Source organism: Sorex araneus, chromosome 4, assembly GCF_027595985.1.
Source record: "Sorex araneus isolate mSorAra2 chromosome 4, mSorAra2.pri, whole genome shotgun sequence".
In the NCBI taxonomy this organism is placed as follows: domain Eukaryota; kingdom Metazoa; phylum Chordata; class Mammalia; order Eulipotyphla; family Soricidae; genus Sorex; species Sorex araneus.
In genome coordinates this window covers 108,115,880-108,137,162 of record NC_073305.1, presented here as the reverse complement: position 1 = coordinate 108,137,162, position 21,283 = coordinate 108,115,880, and the positions used below count along the sequence as shown (strand labels likewise).

Genomic DNA, 21,283 nt, shown 5'->3' with positions numbered 1-21,283 from the left:
ATCAGTACCAACCTCTGATTTTACTAGGAAGCAACATTATGTGCACTATTTACCATGATTTCTATAACCCCTTTCAGAGAAAGCATGCTTATTATCTATAAAATTTCCTTCCAGGGCTGGAACGATGGAATGGCGCACTTACAGGGCACTTCCCTTTCACATGGCTGACCTGGTTCAATCCCTGGCACCCAATATGGCCCCCCAAACCTACCCAGCTAACTTGGAGACTAAAAATAAGAGAGGAAATGGTATTTTAAGAAAAAAACATGTAAGCAAAATTTAAATGAGCATCATTGAAAAGAAACAAGAAACTGATTGCCAGTGCTATTTTGAGAGCCCAGAGACATTTCTAGTTCCTATCCTTACCATTAATCATAGTTCTCCTTTACTATAGAGTCTACTTTCAAAGCAATTCAGAGACAAGCCAGTACACAGATGGTATATCCAATGGGACAATAAATCAGTGGTCTTTCATTGTGCATCATTTATTCTATACTAAACATGACTTATGTTCCTTCAAGCTACTCTATCTCCCTACCCTTATAGTTTTATGATCTTCTCTAAAAATCTAACCCCTCTTCTAGTCTCTCTCAGTTCATGTTATGTGACCTCTGTGTGCAAAGATGACACTTAGGGACTCATGAAGATAGAACCAGCTCCCTCCTTCTGTCCCTGTGGGGTTCCAAGTCTTGTTGTAACAGACGCTCTATTTTTCTGACACCATTTCTACTTTATCAGCTGCTAGCAACTGAGTGAGCACTTGAGAAATTATCCTGAAGCAGTAAAAAGTTATACCATTTCTTATCAGGGTAGCACTGTAGCACTGTCATCCTGTTGTTTATTAATTTGCTCGAGCGGGCCCCAGTAACGTCTCCATTGTGATACTTGTTGTTACTGTTTTTGGCACATCGAATATGCCACAGGTAGCTTGCCAGGCTCTGCCATGCAGGAGGGATACTTTCAGTAGCTTGCTGGGCTCTCTGAGAGGGATAGAGGAATCGAACCTGGGTCGGTTGCATGCAAGGTAAATGCCCTACCCACTGTGCTATCGCTCCAGTCTTATCAGGGTAAATGCACTTATTTGATCAGTAAAGCACACCATTCAGAACTACCTAAAATGACCCCTACCTGAGACTCCATTCCCTGCTCACTATACCCCCTTACCCCCCCACACACACACTGCTGCTGCTGCTGTTGCTTTTTTGCTATGAAAAGTCCTCTAAAGGAAAACATAATCTTTCACACTTTACCTTAATCTTCTACCAAATCTAGTGATAACACTTTGCTTGTGAAGAAATAATAACAAAAGCAATAATAATAATAATAATAATCAACTCCTTCAGAGAATGGCACTTATCAAGTGTACTCTAGTGGAGATGCCATATTTCCCAGCCCAGTGCTCCTCTATGCTAGCCCCAAAGACAGACCAAAAAGGGTTATCTGACTCAAAGGTGTCCATTACTCTCACACACAGAAGCCTGGAAAAATATTGAGCTCATTAGTCATTTGAAGGTAAACTAGGAAATCAAGGAAATCAGGTAGTGGCTCCAAGCATTAGAAACGGGTGAAACTGAGGTCATCAGGAAGTGAATAAAACTGGCAGGGTGGGGTGGGGGGGAGATGGGATTGGGGAGGGTGGGAGGGACACTGGGTTTACGGGTGGTGGAGAATGGGCACTGGTGAAGGGATGGGTTCCCAAACTTTGTATGAGGGAAGTATAAGCACAAAAGTGTATAAATCTGTAACTGTACCCTCACGGTGATTCTCTAATTAAAAATAAATAAATTAAAAAAACAAAAACAAACAAACAAAAAAACTAGCAGACAACAGAGAAGAGATACCAAGAAGACCCAAAGAGGGGTGGATTATTCATTAGAAGAAATTCTAGCCAACATACAACAATCACTGTATCACTGTCATCCCGTTGCTCATCGATTTGCTCAAGCGGGCATCAGTAACATCTCCATTGTAAGACTTGTTACTGCTTTTGGCATATCGAATATGCCATGGATAGCTTGCCATGCTCTGCCGTGCGGGCAAGATATTCTCAGTAGCTTGCCAGGCTCTCTGAGAGGAACAGAAGAATCAAACCAAGGTCAGCCGTGAGCAAGGCAAACGCCCGACTATCGCTCCAGCCCAACATACAACAATATTAACAGATTTCAATTTCTTGCAATGCAATTTACATGTACTGGTGGATTATAATAAAAATCCCTAAATGACAATCTGTGACTATAAAGAAGAAAAAGCTCAGTGGTAGTGTGTATCTTGTGGAATGTAGTTTGGGTTTGAATCCCTGACTTGAAAAACCTTTTTTTTTTAAAAAAAAATTTACTCTTAGCTGGAATTGAATTGCAAGAACATTTTACATTTATCATTTAATTTTCTTCCACTCCAATTGTGACTCTCTAGACTACAGTGCAATTATTAATTACTTTCTGCAACAATTAAGATACTTTGCATGTGGTGATAATGTGGTAGTCCTTCCTGCAGAGGTGTTGAAAGATATCAACAATAATGAGTAAAAGTGTCAGGATATGTAAACAACCCAAATATCCAACAACAGATGAATGGATAAAGTAGAGTGTATACAATATACAGAGAGAGAGGTGAATAATTAGAGACACACAATGGAATCATATGCAACCACAAGAAAAAAATTAAACCATACATTACACTACAACTTGAGTGGAACTGGAGGGAACAGCATGAGTGGAACTGGAGAGAACAACATGATGCCGATCATAAGTTAGAGGGAGGACAAGCACCACATGATCTCATGAATCTGTAGTGTCTAGGCAAACATAATATAGACATAACATCAACTAACAACAAACTCTAGGTACTGGAAGACAAACTGGGCGTGCTGGATTGGGGAATCAGACCCACTGAAGGTGGCTCAGGGTGTGGTAGGAGGTCACAGGCACTCTAGCCTGTGACTCTAGTAAGTCGAGGTAACTGTGAACACCAAGACAATGATTGTCAGGATTATTGTAAATACATCACCTAAATAATAATTTTTAAAAAGAATAAACAATAATGACAAGAGTTTGTGAGACATCTGTAATAGAACAAGCTCCCGGCTCCAGAGATAACCGTCTAATTTTCACCAACTTCAAAGAGATATAAGAATTGATACTTTGCAAACTCAATCACCCAAGACAAGTAAAGGGTATAATTTCAGGAACATGAACTTGAATTCTGAGGCAGCACCTTGGACTCTTGGCACCCAGGCAGTATTTAATGGGGATGAGTGCCTCCTCCACGCCCTGCTATGTTCTGCCACTTCCCTCCCCCATTTTAACAGTTAAAAAAATCAAGCACAAAAAAACATTAGGCAACCAAATTTCCCCAAGAACACAGTTTACTTTGGAACTGACAAATAGGCAGCGTTCTTCTCATTCTGAGGTTAAATTTCCCCTGATAACATTTCCAAAAGAAATGTTCAGGCTTCTTGTTGAGCCAGACTAGTGGACAACAGTTTTCCGTCCTCTCCTGGCTTAGAAGGCATTTAAATGTAGAAAACAAAACTTTAAATAAAAACCTCAAGAACAGAGCAAGCAGGACTGGGGGCCTGATAAAATTATGAGAAGAATGGTGTCTAAGTGGGAAGAGTTGTGCCACAGAAGGGGCAGAATGACACCATATTCAGAGAGAGCACACAGCAGGGGGGAGACAAGAGAAAGGAAGCTGGAGGGGATGACGAGAGGGATGCTGGGATCATTGGTGGGAAAACGGGCACTGGTGGAGGGATGGATACTCGACCATTGTATGACTGAAATGCAAGCACAGACGTTTGTAAGTCTGTAACTGTACCTCACCCTTACGGTGATTCACTAATAAAACAAACAAACAAAAAAATAAACACGTGAATAAAAAAAAAAAAAGAAAGCTGGAGGGTTCCCTTGCCACATCCTCAGAAAAACAAGTTCCTATCTGCCCCACGAAAACCAAATTTTATTCCCCACAGAAATGGAAAAGGAGAGAGAGAGAGAGAGAGAGAGAGAGAGAGAGAGAGAGAGAGAGAGAGAGAGAGAGAGAGAGAGAGAGAGAGAGAGAGAGAGAGAGATAGACTTTGGGATTAAAAATACTGGTTCAGAGGGAAAAGAGAGCAATGCACCAGGTGGAAAACACAGAACGTGAAGTTAAACACAAAGTCTGATGTAAGCAGCACTTAGTCGACTAGGCAGCTTCCCATTAATAGGAGAGAAGAATATCTTCTTAGGAAAAGGTCTGAGGAAATCCTTTCCTGGTCAACATTATTGGAGTGTCTCAAATCTACTTCTAACTAATCACCCAGGAAGGAAGACTGCTTCGTGCTGTCGAACATGTACGTCTGCACTGATCTCCCCATCAGTTCTGCTAAAAAAAAAAATGAGATGACATCCATAACCTCATATCAAGTTTTTAATAAGGCAACAATTCAGGGGATGGAGAGACAGTACAGTGGGTAGGGCATGTGTCTTACATGTGGCCAGCCAGGTTAACCCCCCAGCACCACATATTGTACCCCAAGTCCCACCAAGAGTGATCCTTGAACACAGAGCCATAAGTAAGTCCTGAACAATGCCGGGTGTTCCCCTCCCCACAAAAAAATCCCTCAAACAATGAAAAACAAATAAAAACAATTCAATAATATTTAACACATTAGCAAACCTGTATAATCACTTCTTTTTCCAGAACTCCAAAGTAAAAACCCTTTCTACTAAGCAAATCCTTCCCATTCTCCTTCTCTACCAGTCTTGGAAATATACAGAAGCACAGTAAGATTTCTGAAAAGCAGTTGCTCTTATAAGTATCAAGAGATTGAATATCGCACTCATCTGTGGAATATAAAATAACAAAGTGGGAGACTAACACCCAAGAGTAGTAGAGATAAGGACCAGAAGATCCGCCCCACAGCTTGAAAACTGGCCTCATGCTGGAGGAAAAAGCAGTTTAGATAGAGAAGGGAACACCAAGTAGAGGATGTTGGGAGGACCCATTCAGTTTGGAAGATTCGAACTGAAAGTAGACAATAGACCGAACATGAAGGCCACTCAATACCTCTATTGCAAACTACAAGACCCAAAAGGAGAAAGAACAAAGGGGAATGCCCTGCCACAGAGGCAGGGTGGGGTTGGGGGGATGGGGTGGGGGTGGTGAGAGGAATAGTGGGATCATTGGTGGAGGTGAATGGGCACTGGTGGAGGGATGGGTAAACGATCACTGTATGAGTGAAATGCAAACACAAAAGTTCATAAGTTTGTAACTGTACATCACAGTGATTCTCTAATAAAAAATTTTAAAAAGAGATATTGAAGGAAACATAAAAATATTTGTGTGTATATAGATATATGGATTTGTGCACATGTATATATTACATATAAGTACACATACATACACATATATAACAGCCTCAAATAAGAGGATGCTATGAGAAAGAAGCAAAGGTTTAAGAAAGGTTGGCTAAAATAAAATAACATACAAGTTAAACTATAATAAGTCTAGTAAATATTTCAAGAAGTTTGATAAGAGACAAATTGGGAGAGAAAAAATTAGACTTACACATGAGAAAAAAATTAAGCCTTATCTATTTGAAGATTAAAATGTTTTTAAGCCTAAATTTTACACTCCACCAAACTCTTAGTCAAGGGCTAGATTAAGGTCATTTCCTGGCACAAAAGTTTTCTCAGAGAACTAACTTTCCATGAAGACTTTCCAAGGATTCTTTTGGATAACGCACTCCACCAAATAAAAGACTTGAACCCAGGGAAGAGTGGAGGTAGGCTGGCAAACAGCACAGATGTTCATGGGGAAGCTATGCCCCAGGCCCAACAGATTAACAGTGGGAGTTAGTTTCACAGGAGAACTGAGGAATCTGGGAGTATTGCTAAAATATGGGGTACAGACATTCTGTCATAAATTTCTACCAGCAGAACACAGCCATCAAATAAATCCTGCCTTCCCAGATGTCAAGACTAGAAAGAATATCCGCTTCAAAAATACATTAAATAGGTATTGACTTGACTATTTCTATTATGACTAGAAATAGTTGGGAAATTCTGTGCGGTCTCCATTTATCACTCTAATACCTGTCTTCCCATCTCTGCCTGCTGTTCCCAGACAGATTTTCAGGAAGAAAAAGACTAGACTGAGTTAGTTGGCTAGCCATCAGGTTTTGCCCCCTGGAAACCACAAGCAGGTGCTCAGATATCAGGATGGAGATGAATATTTGGTCCGGTCGAATTCAGTGGATGTTCTCTGCATCACACATGGGTCAGGTGTTCCCTCTTCCCTTACTGGCTCTCTCCAGACTCCGGGACTCTCCTTTCTCCTGGCCAGGGGTTCTAAAGTCTTCCTTCTGTTGCCGAGAATGAAGAGATGCCTTGTTCTTCCTTTCAAATGTCCATGTCAACCCATACTTCTGTAAACAGTTCAGCATTTCATTTAAATCTCTGGATGTAACATTTTCCTTTGTGTTATGAGCCTAGTTAATGGACTCTAAATCCTAACAGAAAAATCAAACCTTTACAGTGGCATTAGTATAGTACTAAGATCAGTATTTCTCTCTTAAATTTCCCTTCTGAGTTTAACAAATCAGCGAGGGGGTATCAGAAATATTTTATTTCAGGTTCTTGTAGCAAACAGACAAAAAATAATTTTTTAGCACTGATGTCTGGAGACTATGTACTAAACAACAGAAAGATTAAGCAATGCTTAATACTTGCTAACAGTTTGTAAAGAGTACATCCCGTGCTTTACTTCACATAATAAACATGCTAAAATATAAATTATCATATATTATGTTATAACTAGGTCCTCAGTCTAACATTACTATTGCATTCTCTAAGCATTTTTCTGCAAATCATAATAGCTGCACTCATAAATAATAATAGTTGTAATCATAATACACATATAATTTTGCATCTTTATTTTTTCCACTTAAAAGTATATAACGAGCATGTTTCCATGTTGCTACATAATTTTCATAATCATTACTTGCAAATTCTACATTATATCTAATCATATAAATGTAACATAAATCATATACCACTGCTTTTCCATTTTTCCCCTAGGTAATTTTCCCAAAATCTATATGAAAATTGGTACTGTGCACATAATTATATCAAATAAATCTGATAGTCATTTGGTTTTTCCTTACAAAAGTAAGCTAAGAGATGACACAAGGGTTAAAGTACTTAACGTGCATCCCACCAACCCTGGTTTGAATCCTGGCACCATATATGGTCCCCTTAAGCATGGCCAAGGGTCACTCCTGAGCACAGCCAGGAATAGCCCCTAAGCATTACTAGATGTGACCCAACACCACCACTCTGTCCCCACACCCCAAAAAGTAAAACACAGCCACTGCCATGTTGAGACATGAAGTGTGCTGCTCTAAATCTAGACTCGCTTGCAGCACTGCGGGGCCAAGTAGGCCAAGGGTCTGTGTGCACCGAAGTTTTCTTCTGTTTCTTGTGGAGAAGCCGATGCTCAAAGAAGAAAGTTGAAGCCAGAATTAGATGAAGAAGTGCACTTGAGCCCCAGAGAGGGGCAAAGGTTCTAAGTACAATAATTAGTCTATTTCACCAAAGGTCCATGAGAGGTTGCTGGCACCCAATCCATTTTCTTGGGATCACACGAGGTGAAAGTTCTTCTGGCTTTTAGGAAGAAGCACACAGTACCGTCTACCATCTCCAACAGCCCGTGAAGAACTGCATCAGCAGTGTCCACACCAACACTGAATCTGCATGGGACCTTCTGTGTCAAGCTCAGGACAGCAAATACCAGCTGGTAGGGTACTTCTGCAAGGGTTCAAGCCAGCACCACTGGAGCATGCATTCAATGAGGGTCTTCAAATTGCTCAGAAGGCCTGGGGCCACTCCCTGTAATTCTCAGTCCATTGCGCCGGTAGTTCAATGTAATGACCCAAGGACATGGTACTGGTCGGGCCCTGTGGCATCCCGGGTCACTGCAGAGGTACCCAGAGGCCTCCAGGTCAGCACCCGATGGCTGGGAATGAGACTCTGGACAATCACATGCAAGGCATGTACCTCCACTCTGTGCCCTCTCTCCAGCCACTGTGTATATATTTAAATTGTCATAGAAACACCTTTAAAAAACACCTGGTTTTGAAATCTGAAAAATAAGACCTAAATAACAAATAATGCTAATTTCTTAGAGATACTTGACATTTAGTCCTGTCACTGTCACTGTCAGCCCATTGCTCTTCGATTTGCTCAAGCGGGCACCAGTAACATCTCCATTGTGAAACTTGTTGTTACTGTTTTTGGCATCTTGAATACCCCACAGGTAGCTTGCCAGGCTCTGCCGTGGTGTGGAGAAGATATTAATACTTTCACTTCAGGTCTAGAGAAAGTAAGAAGGCAGGAAAGTAAAAAGGCCATGAAGACCACATTGAAATAGAACCTGGGCTTTTGTTGCTTAACAAAAGCTCACCCCCTGTTCTAATGTGCAGATCCTAGGGGCTGAATCAGCCCCCACCCCCCAACATCCCAGACACAGTATCAGGTGCGACCCCAGAGGGTCCTCTGTGTTCTGCACATCCGACTGCCGCCTCTCCAAGCACAAGTGTGGGGGTGCTAGTCACCAGCTGGCAGAACTACTGGGTCCCCTTATCCCCCCCAAACCGTTAGTCCTATATGAAGAAATGTTTCTGCTCACGAAATTTCTATCCTTGTGGGGAAGGGTCTCCCAAGCAGTGTTAAAGGGGCCTAGGGACCCCCTCTGCTGTACTTGGTTGATTGTACAGCCCTATAGTTAAATAGGGTTAAATACTCAGGCCAGTCATCATGGATTGCTAATCTGGTTTACTGGCACTGCATGCCAAGCATACACTACAGCCTCATAAACTGTGCTCCTAGCCCTGCTCCCAAAATATCTTAAGAAAAGAAATACAACCTCATGAGTTCCACTGGTAAAATAACCAACTGGCATAAAATGTCAAATATGGTTGGGAGAAATGCATAATGAATGAGCTGAAGCACATGCTTTGTTGGCTGAAGTCCCAGATTCCATCCCAGACACCTCAGAGCCCTCAGGGCCCTACCAGGGGAGACCCCCAAGCAACAAACTGGGAGCAACCAAACTAAAAATAAAATCTCAAATGTTACCAAAACACGACTTTAAATGTGTATATTATTCAAAGAAGACCCAACCTACGTGCAAGCATAGCCTGTCTTTCCTTTTACCTTTTTTCAGCAACGTACTGCCAAATGTCTATAGAGGAGGTGTGATTCTAGGTTCTGCAGAATTGGACCTAAACAAACAGACCAAAACTTCCTGTCTAGTTTTTAAAAACTGAAGTTCAAGTTAGCAGTTTTTCTCATTTAGAATTTCTGCTTTACTTTTTTTCATTCTTCTTATGTTTCTCCTTCCTCATTTTTGCATTTTTGTATTTTCAGTTTTTATACTGCAGTTTTTCACAACAGTGAAAGTCTCTTGCCCACGCGACTGGCTGTCTTCCCCAGGGCCCCTCAAAGAGGGTGGGCTCCAGCTTCCTTCCCCGGCTCGAGCAGTGCTCCCACGGTCAAACACCTCTGGAGCCTAGCCACAGCCATGCTCAAGGCCCCTCTTCACACGTTCAGACAAGCCTCATGCATGAAGGTACCAGCAGAGGAACCCAGGTGTGTGGGACCCAGGACTGAGACCTCGAAGGCTGCTCAGATAGGGACTGGGCCTCTTCCACCCAGATTTCCCATTTTCCAGTAGCTAGGCAGTCACACCCAGGGACTGCCCCCAGCACCGTGTAATCCCACCAACAGCCCACATCCAGAGACTTAAAACCAAGCTCCTGGAAACATCTTATAGCATACTTCTCCCTCTGGGAGAACCTGGCAAGCTACCGAGTTTTTTGCCCACATGGGAGAGGCTGGCAAGCTCCTCTTGGCGTATTCATATGCCAAAACCAGTAACAATGATGGGTCTCATTCCCCTGACTTTGAAAGAGCCTCCAATGTGGCACTGTTGGGAAGGATGAGTAAAGAGAGGCTTCTAAAATCTCAGGGCTAGGGCGAATGGAGACGTTACTGAGACGACTCGAGAAATTCGACGAGATGATGATGATGATGATGATGATGATGATGATGATGATGATGATGATGATGATGATACTGCACAGATTTAAAGTCTGAATTTACCTCTGAGTAAAGAATTTTGGCTGAAGCACATCGTTGATCTTCTCCAAAAAATATTTTGTAATTGTTTTACATTTTCTCCTTGCTTCTATATTTTTCAAATATATACATAGCAGGATTTAAAAATTATTGTCAATTTAGCATATAGTCAGAAAATGCAATAGGTTTAAACTCTTCCACTTGGGAAGTTTTAAATTTTTTGTTTGGGCCTTGGTCTATGATCAATGTTTTAATTGCTTGCACATACTTACAAAATTTAAAATAGTCTCTGCTTATGGAGATGTAAAATTTAAACTATATTCTTATTGATCCAAACTTATTCTTATCTACTATATATATCAAATTAAAGTTTGTGGAAAAACCTTCTACAAATGTTCTGTCTATATTTTTTGTATGCATGAGTTTTTGCTTACATTTTAACTGTTTGGAACATAAAGAATATAACTGCTCTATCTTCACAAAGAAAGTCCTTTTGTTTCAAATACAAAACTACCTGTTTCACAGAAGAATACTTAAGACAATTACTTAAATGTGTACCATTTAATCTTTCTTCCAGTCCTTTATGGTTATTATCTTCTCATTTTCCTGCAAATATCTTTTTTCACAATATTCGGAGAAGGGGTTGGTATCAGCGTAGCCTTGCTAAATCTTTGCCCTCTACGAATAGTTTGTTTTTTTTTTTTAAGCAAGATCTCTTATTGGCACTGGTGGAGGGATGGGCACTCAACCACTGTATAACTGAAATGCAAGCACGAAAGTTTGTAAGTCTGTAACTGTACCTCATGGTGATTCACTAATAAAAAAATTTTAAAAAAGAAAAAGATCTCTTATGGGGAGCATATCAAAGTCTCCAAATCTTCATTTCCTGCTGGAAATTCCAATTTGACAGCTTAAGAATCATGTTTGCGCCTCAGTCCTCAGCCAAAGTGCCAGCAAAAGTTAAGGGCTGGGACCGTGTGCCCAGCTGGAGCACACTTATCTCATATCATCAGTGAATCCAGAGCATGTGAATATCTTGAGAAGCAAACTTTTCAGAAACTAATGTTGACAAAGCCAAGGCTTACTGAATTTTTTTTTTTCTGGCCAGGTTGACCGTTCTATTCTGTGGTTATGACTGGGCTGGGCCAGAGCCAGGGCTGAGGCTACAGCGGGATGACCTTGCTGCCCCTCAGCCAAGGGCCGAGTGGAGAGCAGCTCTCTGAAGAATTGCAGCACTATTTTAGAAGATGGGGACAGGTCTGCCCCAGCGCCAGAAATCCTGTGTCCCTCAGGGAGAGCCACTGCAAGAGTTTTGTTGAACTGTGGATCCTCCTTGGTCTGTCTCTCGGGACTGTCACCAAACATTTTCAGATTATGCAACTTAAACCTAAAGGATTATATTGAAGTAATGTTCAGTCTCTGTGCCTCCTCACCAATCCCCGCCCCCCGCCCCCCCATGTATACAAGTCTGTTTGCTTAAGCTGTATAATATCTACCAGTTGTATAGACCACAGATATTATTTTCCTAAAGGAACTGAACTGTAGTAGTGAAGGATTTGAATTTGGCATTCACTTAAAACCTCTAGAATATCTCCTCATCACTATGTCCTTGTTTTTGTAACATGCAATATCTGTTTCATGTACAAATGTATTTGATTATATATATATCTATATATCTATAGATATATATAAAACCATAGACTTGAATGTGGTATTAATTGTAACTCAATTTTTGGGGGAGAGAGGGGACTATTTCCTGGAAGATAATATGAGATAATTGGTGGAGAAAATGCTACAAACTCAGGTACTCTGGGCACAACTCCCTTTCTGCTCACTAGTATATACAGCAAAAGAAAAGAAAATTGCAATGTCTAAAGGAGAATTATTACAATACCAAATGAATTATTAAAAGAACATTATTAGGGGCTGGAGCAATAGCACAGCGAAATAGGGTGTCTGCCTTGTATGGGGCCTACCCGGGTTTGATTCCCAGCATCCCATATGGTCCCCTGAGTACCGCCAGGAGTAATTCCTGAGTGCAGAGCCAGGAGTAACCCCTGTGCATCACTAGGTGTAACCCAAAAAGCAAAAAATAAACAAACAAACAAATAAATAAAAGAACATTATTAACAATATGAATGCCACTTCAACTGAAATTATATTATCAATTAAACAACTAATTCATCAAAACATGTATGTTCGAATAAAAATATGACAGACTGTAGTTGACTACTGCACAATTTCTGCTCGGCTGAGTGGAGCACATGAATCCTTGCTTGTCAATCAGGGTGCCTGGAGCCTTCAGCGGAGAGTGAAGACCAAGCCAATATTCATACTGAGTTTTGGCATCTTAAACTAAAACTTATGTCCTGCAACCGAAGTCAACTGGATTCCCTACATTTTTTCCAAATATGTTGCTAACAAACAACAACTTTTTCTAGCCTATAATCTACAGGTACATTTCTGTTCTTAAACCCTGGAAGAACTTTGCTTTTGTCCCTCATAAATGCCTGTTTTATCAGTCTACTGCTAACCAGAAAGTATGACACAAAATGCCTTTAATTTCCTTGCAATCTTCTTTAAGTCTACAAATATTGTTTCCTGACTATCCTCCACATATCTGATTTTTAAAAAATTAACTGAGTGCTTCTAATGTTGTAGTTTTAAAGATACACACTAATAAGAAACACTCATTTTTTTACTATAAGCAAAGGGAAACACTGTATGACCTTGTTTATCTTTCTTTTTTGGTGGGCTGAGGACGAGGCTGGTCCTGGGATGGGTTTTTTCTTTTTTTTTTTTTTCAATTTTATTGAATCACCGTGAGATAGTTACAAGCTTTCATGTTTGGGTTACAATCTCACAATGATCAAAACCCATCCCTCCACCAGTGCACATTCCCCACCACCAAAATCCCGGGTATACCCCCTTTTCCCACCCTCCCCCCGCCTCCATGGCAGACAATATTCCCCATACTCTCTCTGTACTTTTTGGCACTATAGCTTGCAACACAGACACTGAGAGGTCATTATGTTTGGTCCATTATCTACTTTCAGCATGCATCTAATGGGATGGGTTTCTTAGCTTGTGGAATCTAATGGGTATTGGGGTTGGTCAAACAGCACAATGTCTGAAGATAAAGTCAAGAGAAAAAGAGTAAGAAATAAGAAACACTGCGATAAGCCCAGCAAGAGGATTCTTCCTGTTTGTAATCTTTTGTTGCTATATATATATGTATATGTGTATATACATATATATATGTATATGTATATTTATATATATATATATATTTTACTCAGTAACAATATACAGAACATATCAGAAAGATATTCGCTTTTCAACATCACAACAGGGGGAGGAAGGGCCAGAAATGCAGGAAAACTTTGTTGATTGTATAAGAAAATATAGACTCAGGCTCATGCTGATCATCTCCCTAATTCAGGAAAAGGGACAGCGAGGAAGCTCTTTTACCCCAATGTCTGGAGAAGAAATGTCTGAGTCTATCAGCAGCCCGTGTTGAGATAAGAGGAAAGAATGTTGGAAAGAGTGAGAAATATTCCAGAAGTTTTATCAACATATAACAATGTCAGCCATGAAGAACAAAACAAAAGAATTGCAAAATTGCTATTCTAAACATTTCACCATCACTCAGACTCAACGTACAAACTATTACTTGGAAATTAATGTTCTATTACTTTGCAACAGAAATTGTTTTAATTAATAAAAAATAAAGGAAACAAACCCTGGACAAATCTGATTTTGCTTTATTGAATACTATCCCCAACCCTAATATTTACAGAAGAAATAAAGTGGAATTTAGAAGACTATGGTATGGAACATTTTAAAAACTCTAAGCAGAAATAATTCATCTGGGTCAATGCAATAGTATATTTTTCACTTTGCTGTCAATATCCAAGATAGTTCATTTCATAAAAACTCTGTTTTCAAGAAGAGATAAGTTTAAAGAAATATAAAAAATTCAGAAAAATATTTCCATGTCTTAGTCATAATCCTCCAGTTTCTGTAAAAGAAATCAAAAACAATTATTGACATTCTCAAGTGTAGGACATTTTTCAAAAAAATTTCAGATTTGAATTTTGACGCAGAAGAGTTATTATTTTATCATACTTCCCGAAAAGGTTAAATATTTTTATGTTATTAAACAGAAATATTTTAAATTTAAAAGCAGCACCTAACTATTTTTTTTAAAAATAACAGGGGCCTGGGGGTGAGTGGCAGTGGTAGAATGCATGCTTTACATATATATAATGCCCAGTGTTCAATCACCACAAATAATAACAGTACAAATAAAAAATTTAAAAAGCAACAAGGGAAATGGCCACCGTAACAGTCCATGATGGATGAGCTGTAGAAAGGAATGAGATGGATAACAGAAGTGAGCAAACCCTCTAACCAGTCCTACTGTGACTCATTATAGCTGTCAGTTGTTTTCACAGCCATTTTGAGGACATGAAATACACAGTAACTATGTCAGCATGTCTGAAAAAATGCCTGGAATATGATGGCAGATGGTCCTGATTTATATCTATAACCACCCAGTAAAGAACTACCAAAAACATGGGAATCACCGTGGCTGATAGAGACATTCTTTTCTCTACCTGAACAAAAGGAAGGATGCTATCTCTGGCATTAGGTAAGTTCACACTGCTGCCAGGACAGAATTCAAGAGTTACACTATCTTCTATATTTAACAAGTATAGGCTGTGTTAATATACAAATACTATTATCATTTTCCTTAAAAGACCTGGTTCTTCAAAGTGTACTGATCACTGGACAATCTAGATATTAAAATGTAAAGCATAAATCAGTGCTAGGAATAGCAACTTCTTTATTAAAACCCTAAAAACTAACAAGGTTTAAAGGTACTCATCTTTGATAGATAAAAGTCTAACAGCAGTTACACTGCTTGAAGAGAAAGGTAAGCATGACTTAGACATACTGAATAAAAATCATTTACTATTCAATATAAAAACATTCACTTTCTAAAAAAAGGTTCCGGAAATAGTGGCGATGCCACCTTTGAGGAGCTGTTTCTCTTTTTATTCTTTTGGTAAAAAGTTCTTATACCATGAATAGGTTTCTTATTTAATAAATCTATTTTTCAGTTGCTATACCTACACATTTCAAAATGTTATGTGTCATCATAGAGTTTTATGGTTCATAAAGGGTCATTAAAACAATAACCGTGTATTCACAATTCAAAATTGATTAAAAATATACATATGAAAGGAAGGCAAGGGATGCTTGCAATAAGATCATAGAAAAGATTACTTCATCTAGTGATTGTTCAATGTCAACATATGCATGCATCTGTCCATCAGAAATCAGTTAACATGCTCAGTATTTAATTTATTCTATCAAATAAAAATATACAGCCATAGGCTTTAATTGTTTCTGCAATCCATATTTTGTTCTAGATGTCAGTATACACATTAACACAACACACTGATGACCACTAGTCCTTAGCAGTTGTTCACTAATATCAAGAACATGTGCTGGCTTTCTCAATACACAAGGAAGTGATTACCTGTGTGGTCAATAGTTGATCATTTTTCTTAGAGCATCATAGCACTTCCACTTGTCTGGGATGTAGAATGGTTCAAAAATGTGAGGAAAAGGTGTATCATACCCACATACTCTTGCTATAGGAGCCTCAAGGTTCAGGAAACATTCTTCCTGCAAAAACACAAACACGGATGGTTAAAAAAGAGAAAAAAAGAATATTTCTTTTTATTCACAGAGATGAAATAAATATTTCAATTAAATGTACAATTGCTTCAGATATTAAAATAATAAGGATATTAAAATGGTGGGCATGTCTTTGAAAAAGTAGCTAACAAATAGCATCAACATAAACCTAGCTTTACTTAAAATATTTTCATATGAGCAAATGAATTCATGACTATACGTGTAGCTAATGTTAAAGTCAAATCAGGATCATAGAAAACATGATCAAATAAGTATGACCAAATCATAATAAAATGTTCATACAATAAATGTCTGTGGTTTGAAATTAGCAGTGCTATATGATTTATCACACTTTTCAAATTTTATGTGAAGACAATTAACCACAGATTACTTTCAGAGTGAATGCCTATAATTCCTCTACACAGCCAGAGTGAACTACCAATAAACTAACTGTGTCCTACTTTCTCTCACAGGCTTTGTGCATCTGTAGATGCTATTGATCCCTTGGCCATCATCCCATAAGCTTGCTTTTCTCTGACTGACTGCTGTGCACAGATCTCTAAGTTGGCACCTGGCACCTCAGCTAAAAAGCCTTGACCAGAGCACTGCCAGTGTGAAAGGTCTCCTGCCCTAAGCACTCAAGAGCTGAGTTCAGCACAATCCAGGGTACTTGCCCAATGATCTGTTTTCCCAGTGAGACTCTGAATTACATGTGGCTCTGTATTATTGGTCCAAACCCATAAAATTCCAAAAAGAACCACCCATGGAAATCATCTTCAGGGAAAAAATGTTGAGTGACAAAGTCAAATTTGAAAATAAAATTTGTAGAGTGGAAAATAATCTTTTCAAAGACAAATGATTAAACCACTCTTAGGAGAATGATACTAATTTGAATAATCCAGATAAAAACTGCAGTTAAAATTAATATAACCTCCCTAGGAATAATTTAATCACATAATGATTGATCTATTTTCTACATTTCCTCCTTCAGAGAGGATTTGAGGCAGTCCACACTTGCTTATATACTTTTAATTCAATGCATTAAAAATATTTGAATGGAAAATTTTATATGAAGGAATCCTTACGACTAATGCACAGTCCCTATGCTCTGTGCTATTTTTTCCATTGACAAGTGTATCCAAAATGTTTTTTTTCCCCATTGCAACTGAAATCTTCATCAATAACTTCAGAATCTTGCATCCAGAAGACTTGAAGAATCACCTAAGAAATTCATTACCAAGCTCAAAAAATGACAACTTGGATGAATTGTTTTTTGATTGAAACATGTAATTTTAAGGAGATTTAAGCTGTCAGGTTGGAATTTGCTCAATTTTATTATTTCAGTCAACAGGATGGTTTCTTTGTCTTTCCTTAATATTGCACTCTTCACACACAAGCCAGCCACAGGCATGACAAAACAAAGAAACCACAGCAAAATACAGAATGCTTTTAATTTTGTACCTGTTATAAAGTATTGTTTTTTTTTTGAACTGGATAGCACTTCTGCCAAAACAATCTGTCAGTGTTTCTGAAATTCTTCATTAACATAATTACTAATACTGACAATTTCTTTCAAATATTGGTGCTTCCAATTCCCCAAGGATGTGAGAATCAATATTTATAGACGTCTATGTGTGCATATACAAAGATAAGGGTCTACCAGGATCATTAAGCAGTAATCACACTCCGAAGCTCGAAGTAGCAAGAAGGTGAGAAAGAACTCCACTTGGTACTGTAACTGCATTGAGTTTTTATAAGAAAGTAATAATTTTGTAATGAAATGACACTGAAATTAAAGTATAAAGTGAAGAATCACTTACTGCGAATAAATGTTATTGCTATCTGCAATTTGTGATTTTATATATAATTTGTGATTTTATATCTAGCATTTCTTTAATTTAAAATCAACTGCAAAAAATTGTGTGGAGTATCTCCAAATATATAAAAGTCACAAATATCATAGAAGATAATATTCTATGTAATATGTTCTATATAAAAAGAACATATTACAAAGATTGTGATTCAGTTAAGGTTATGCCCTAACCAAATAAAATGGGTCAGCATTTTAATGACCATTAGATTATAAGGATATTACTGTATTATATAATAACAATATAAAATAATATAGAAATAATATAAAAAGTATAATAAAGTATATTAAATAGATAAGTTCTTTCTCCTTAGATTTGTATTAAAAACTTTTCCTAAAACAACTACATATAATATGTTTGGTAAAGAAATAAACGGATCATATACAAATCACTTATGAGTATAGATTTCTTTGCAAAACAGAGCAATTTTCTTCAGTCTCAATTTCCACCCCCCCACACACAGAAGTTCCATACACATACACACACACCCTTAAATTTTATTAGTAAATTTGTAGATTAAATGTCCTTGATTAATCATTTACAAAGTATATCCCTCTCTCCATCATGTACCATATATGACACAGCAAATATAGAAGCCATGTGTCCTGATTTTCCTGGCAAGCCAAGTTAATCATATTCTTCTTTTCCATTTTTCAAGAATGCATTTTTTAAAATGGCTATTTTAGGGGCTGGAATGATAGCACAACGGGTACGGTGTTTGCCTTGCATTCGGCTGATGCGGGTTCGATTCCCAGCATCCCATATGGTCCCCTGAGCACTGCCAGGGGTAATTCCTGAGTGCAAAGCCAGGAGTGACCCCTGTGCATCGCCGGGTATGACCCAAAAAGAAAAAAACAAAACACAAATTATGCTTATGTTTTATAAACCTAAGAAAAAGTATTCACACCTCAGCCAGAGACCATTTAGGAAAAGTTTTATTTTAAAACCATCTTAGTAAGAAAGAGAGAGAAAGAAAAAGCGATCCACATAAAATTAAGAAGAAACAATCACCTTGCCCGGGGCATTGCTGAGAGGGGACCTGATCCACAGGTAACAATGACATATGTGACTATGAGGCTTCAAAGCACATCACAGTGAAACATGTAACCAGGACCGACAGGAGAGAACCCAGGTACGTGCCCAGAAACACTTCTCCAATTACCCAGAGTGCCACTCTAGAATGAACCAGTGGAAAGGACTGCAAGGGGGCCCCGGGAGGCTCTGCAGTCATGCCTACATCTACTTGATTATGGTGTGTTCAAGGTGCTCCTGGAAAAATAGGCATTCTCTCCAAAAGAACTGTGAAATCCAAGAATATGGTATCTAAACTTAGCATTTTTATCGAGGGACAAGTGGCATAAGCTGTTAGTTTCAATACACAACACAAAGATTTGATATTTGTATATGTTACAAAATTATCTCCATAGTAAGTTATAGTCATAACCTTCGCCACAAATTTATTTCTGAATGTCTTTTTGTAAGAGAATTTTCCTTTTAAACTTAATGATTAAAAAGTAATCATATTGTGGCAGGAGTGTTAAAAATGAATAATAAATTATCTTAGCATTTTAACAAAAGTATAGAGTAGGTATTTAATCTCCCAGACGAAGAAATAAGTACAGAGGAAGGAAAATGTCCAAGGTCAAACAAATAGCTACATACACTGGCCACTAGACTCACATGCGTAGTTTATCTTCGATGGGTTCTGAAGCACTACTATTAATCAAAACAAAAAGAAAAAATTAGAAAAATAATAAAATAGAAGGCAAGCAAGGATGAATGATTATCATAGGCCCTCAAGAGTGTAACAAGTTTAGTTTGGTCTAAAAAATTTGCTGGTGTATATAAGGAAGATAAAGATGAAGATCTGAAGAAGCCTGAGGCATGTTCTTGAACATAAAGATAACATACAGAGCAATAAACAGATGGCCATGGATATTTGGAACCTCCAAGGCTCTACTAAGTGATTTAAATAAGTAAACCTCAAATTGTTTATCTATTAGCCATCTGGGTTGCTAAGCACACTACAACAGAAAAGGAAGCAGACAACATGAAATAACAAATCATAAAAATTGAGCGCCAGCTAAATAAAATTTATCTTCTGTAACAAAACAAATTTATAGGTATCGTACTGAAATTGCCAAACACTAAAATTTTTAAGCAGAAAGGTAAGTAAAAGTAAATACATTAGGCTTTCAGATACCTATATTAATTTAGGATAAAAATATTGTTTTGAGATAACAATACTGCTAGGTTCAAACAAATTTAAGTTTTCTTTACATATTCCTGTTTTTGCAACTGTGTTACAGGTTTTACATCACAGATGTAAATGCACACATATAAGTACATACATATGTGTATGTATACATATCTGTCTTTGGATCATTCAGAATCTCTTAGTATGTAACCACATTTTTCCACTAAAGTTTAAATTATAATCCACTATACATTCTTCTGTCACTGTATCACAGTACAGAGACTCACATCACTAAATCAATCACAAGCAATCCACATTATGATGTTGGTCACTCTCTACAAATCTTGGTATTCTTATGACAAGGTTTCACACAATATAGTTGATATGATATGGAATTTTGAATTCTGTGTGAAGAACAAAGATCCTTCTATGACAACCTCTGAGCCTCTGTTTACTTAATACCAAAAGACATTAAGAATTTTGCTAGCAAAAAAAAAAAAAGAAAGAAAGAAAGAAAGAAAAGGGGGCTGGAGCGATAGCACAGCACGTAGTACATTTGGCATTTGGCCAACCCGGGTGTGATTCCCAGTATCCCAAGCACAACCAGGAGTGACTCCTGAGTGCAGAGCCAGGAATAATCCCTGAGTATAGCTGGGTGTGACCCAAAAAGAAAAAAATAATGTTATCTCCTTAAAAAACAAAAACAACAACAACAAAAAGACCTCATAACTACTGAGGAAAAGGCCGTATCCTCCACCTTTCTCTTTGATGTGCTGACATGGCCCTGCTCTAGACCACTCTTTCCTCCTAACCAAACATCATGCCTTCTATTAAGCTTCAGAGATGAAGGGATACTTGAAGTTGATGTGGAAACTGCCCAACAGTTTGTAACTATCAGAACTATGTTGGAAGATTTGAGGATGGGTGATAAAAAGAGATGATGGACCAGTTCCTCTCCCAAATGTTAATGCAGCAATATTAAAATGTGTTATTCAATGGTACACCCACCACAAGAATGACCTCCGTCCCTCCAACTCCTTCTGAGGATAATGAGAGAAAGGAAGATTGTCTGGGACCAAAAATCCTGAAAATGGATCAAGGAACACTTTTTGAACTTATTCTAATTAGTACTTATTCTAACTTATTGCAACTACTTAGACATCAAAGGTTTGTTTGATGTTACAGGCAAGACTATTGCCAATATAATCAAGGGGAAAACACCTGAGGAGATTCCTAAGACCTTCAATATAAAAAAATGACTTTACTGAAGAAGATGAATCCCAAGAAGAGAACCAGTGGTGTGAAGAGAAGTGAAGCACTCTGCATGACACTATAACACTGTAAGACTTCTTCCACATACTAGTTGCACTGCTCAGTTTATAATTGCT

The 21,283-nt window shown here is 38.3% G+C and overlaps 1 protein-coding gene and 2 pseudogenes across 1 annotated transcript in view; 2 read left to right on the top strand and 1 right to left on the bottom strand.

Annotated features, from left to right (window-relative positions):
- Positions 1-11,341, top strand: part of LOC101541967 (F-box only protein 38-like) — a 44,863-nt pseudogene extending 33,522 nt beyond the window's left edge.
- A 2,518-nt stretch (positions 11,342-13,859) lies between these two features.
- BCKDHB (branched chain keto acid dehydrogenase E1 subunit beta) overlaps positions 13,860-21,283 on the bottom strand; it is a 201,268-nt gene continuing 193,844 nt past the window's right edge. The window contains exons 10-11 of the mRNA XM_004610118.3: positions 15,667-15,815; positions 13,860-14,139 (exon numbers count right to left, since the gene is read on the bottom strand). Coding sequence (XP_004610175.2) covers positions 15,675-15,815 — 141 coding nt within the window. The 3' untranslated portion in view covers positions 13,860-14,139; positions 15,667-15,674. The remainder of the gene's footprint in view (positions 14,140-15,666; positions 15,816-21,283) is intronic.
- LOC101556168 (S-phase kinase-associated protein 1-like) lies at positions 20,716-21,209 on the top strand (annotated as a pseudogene).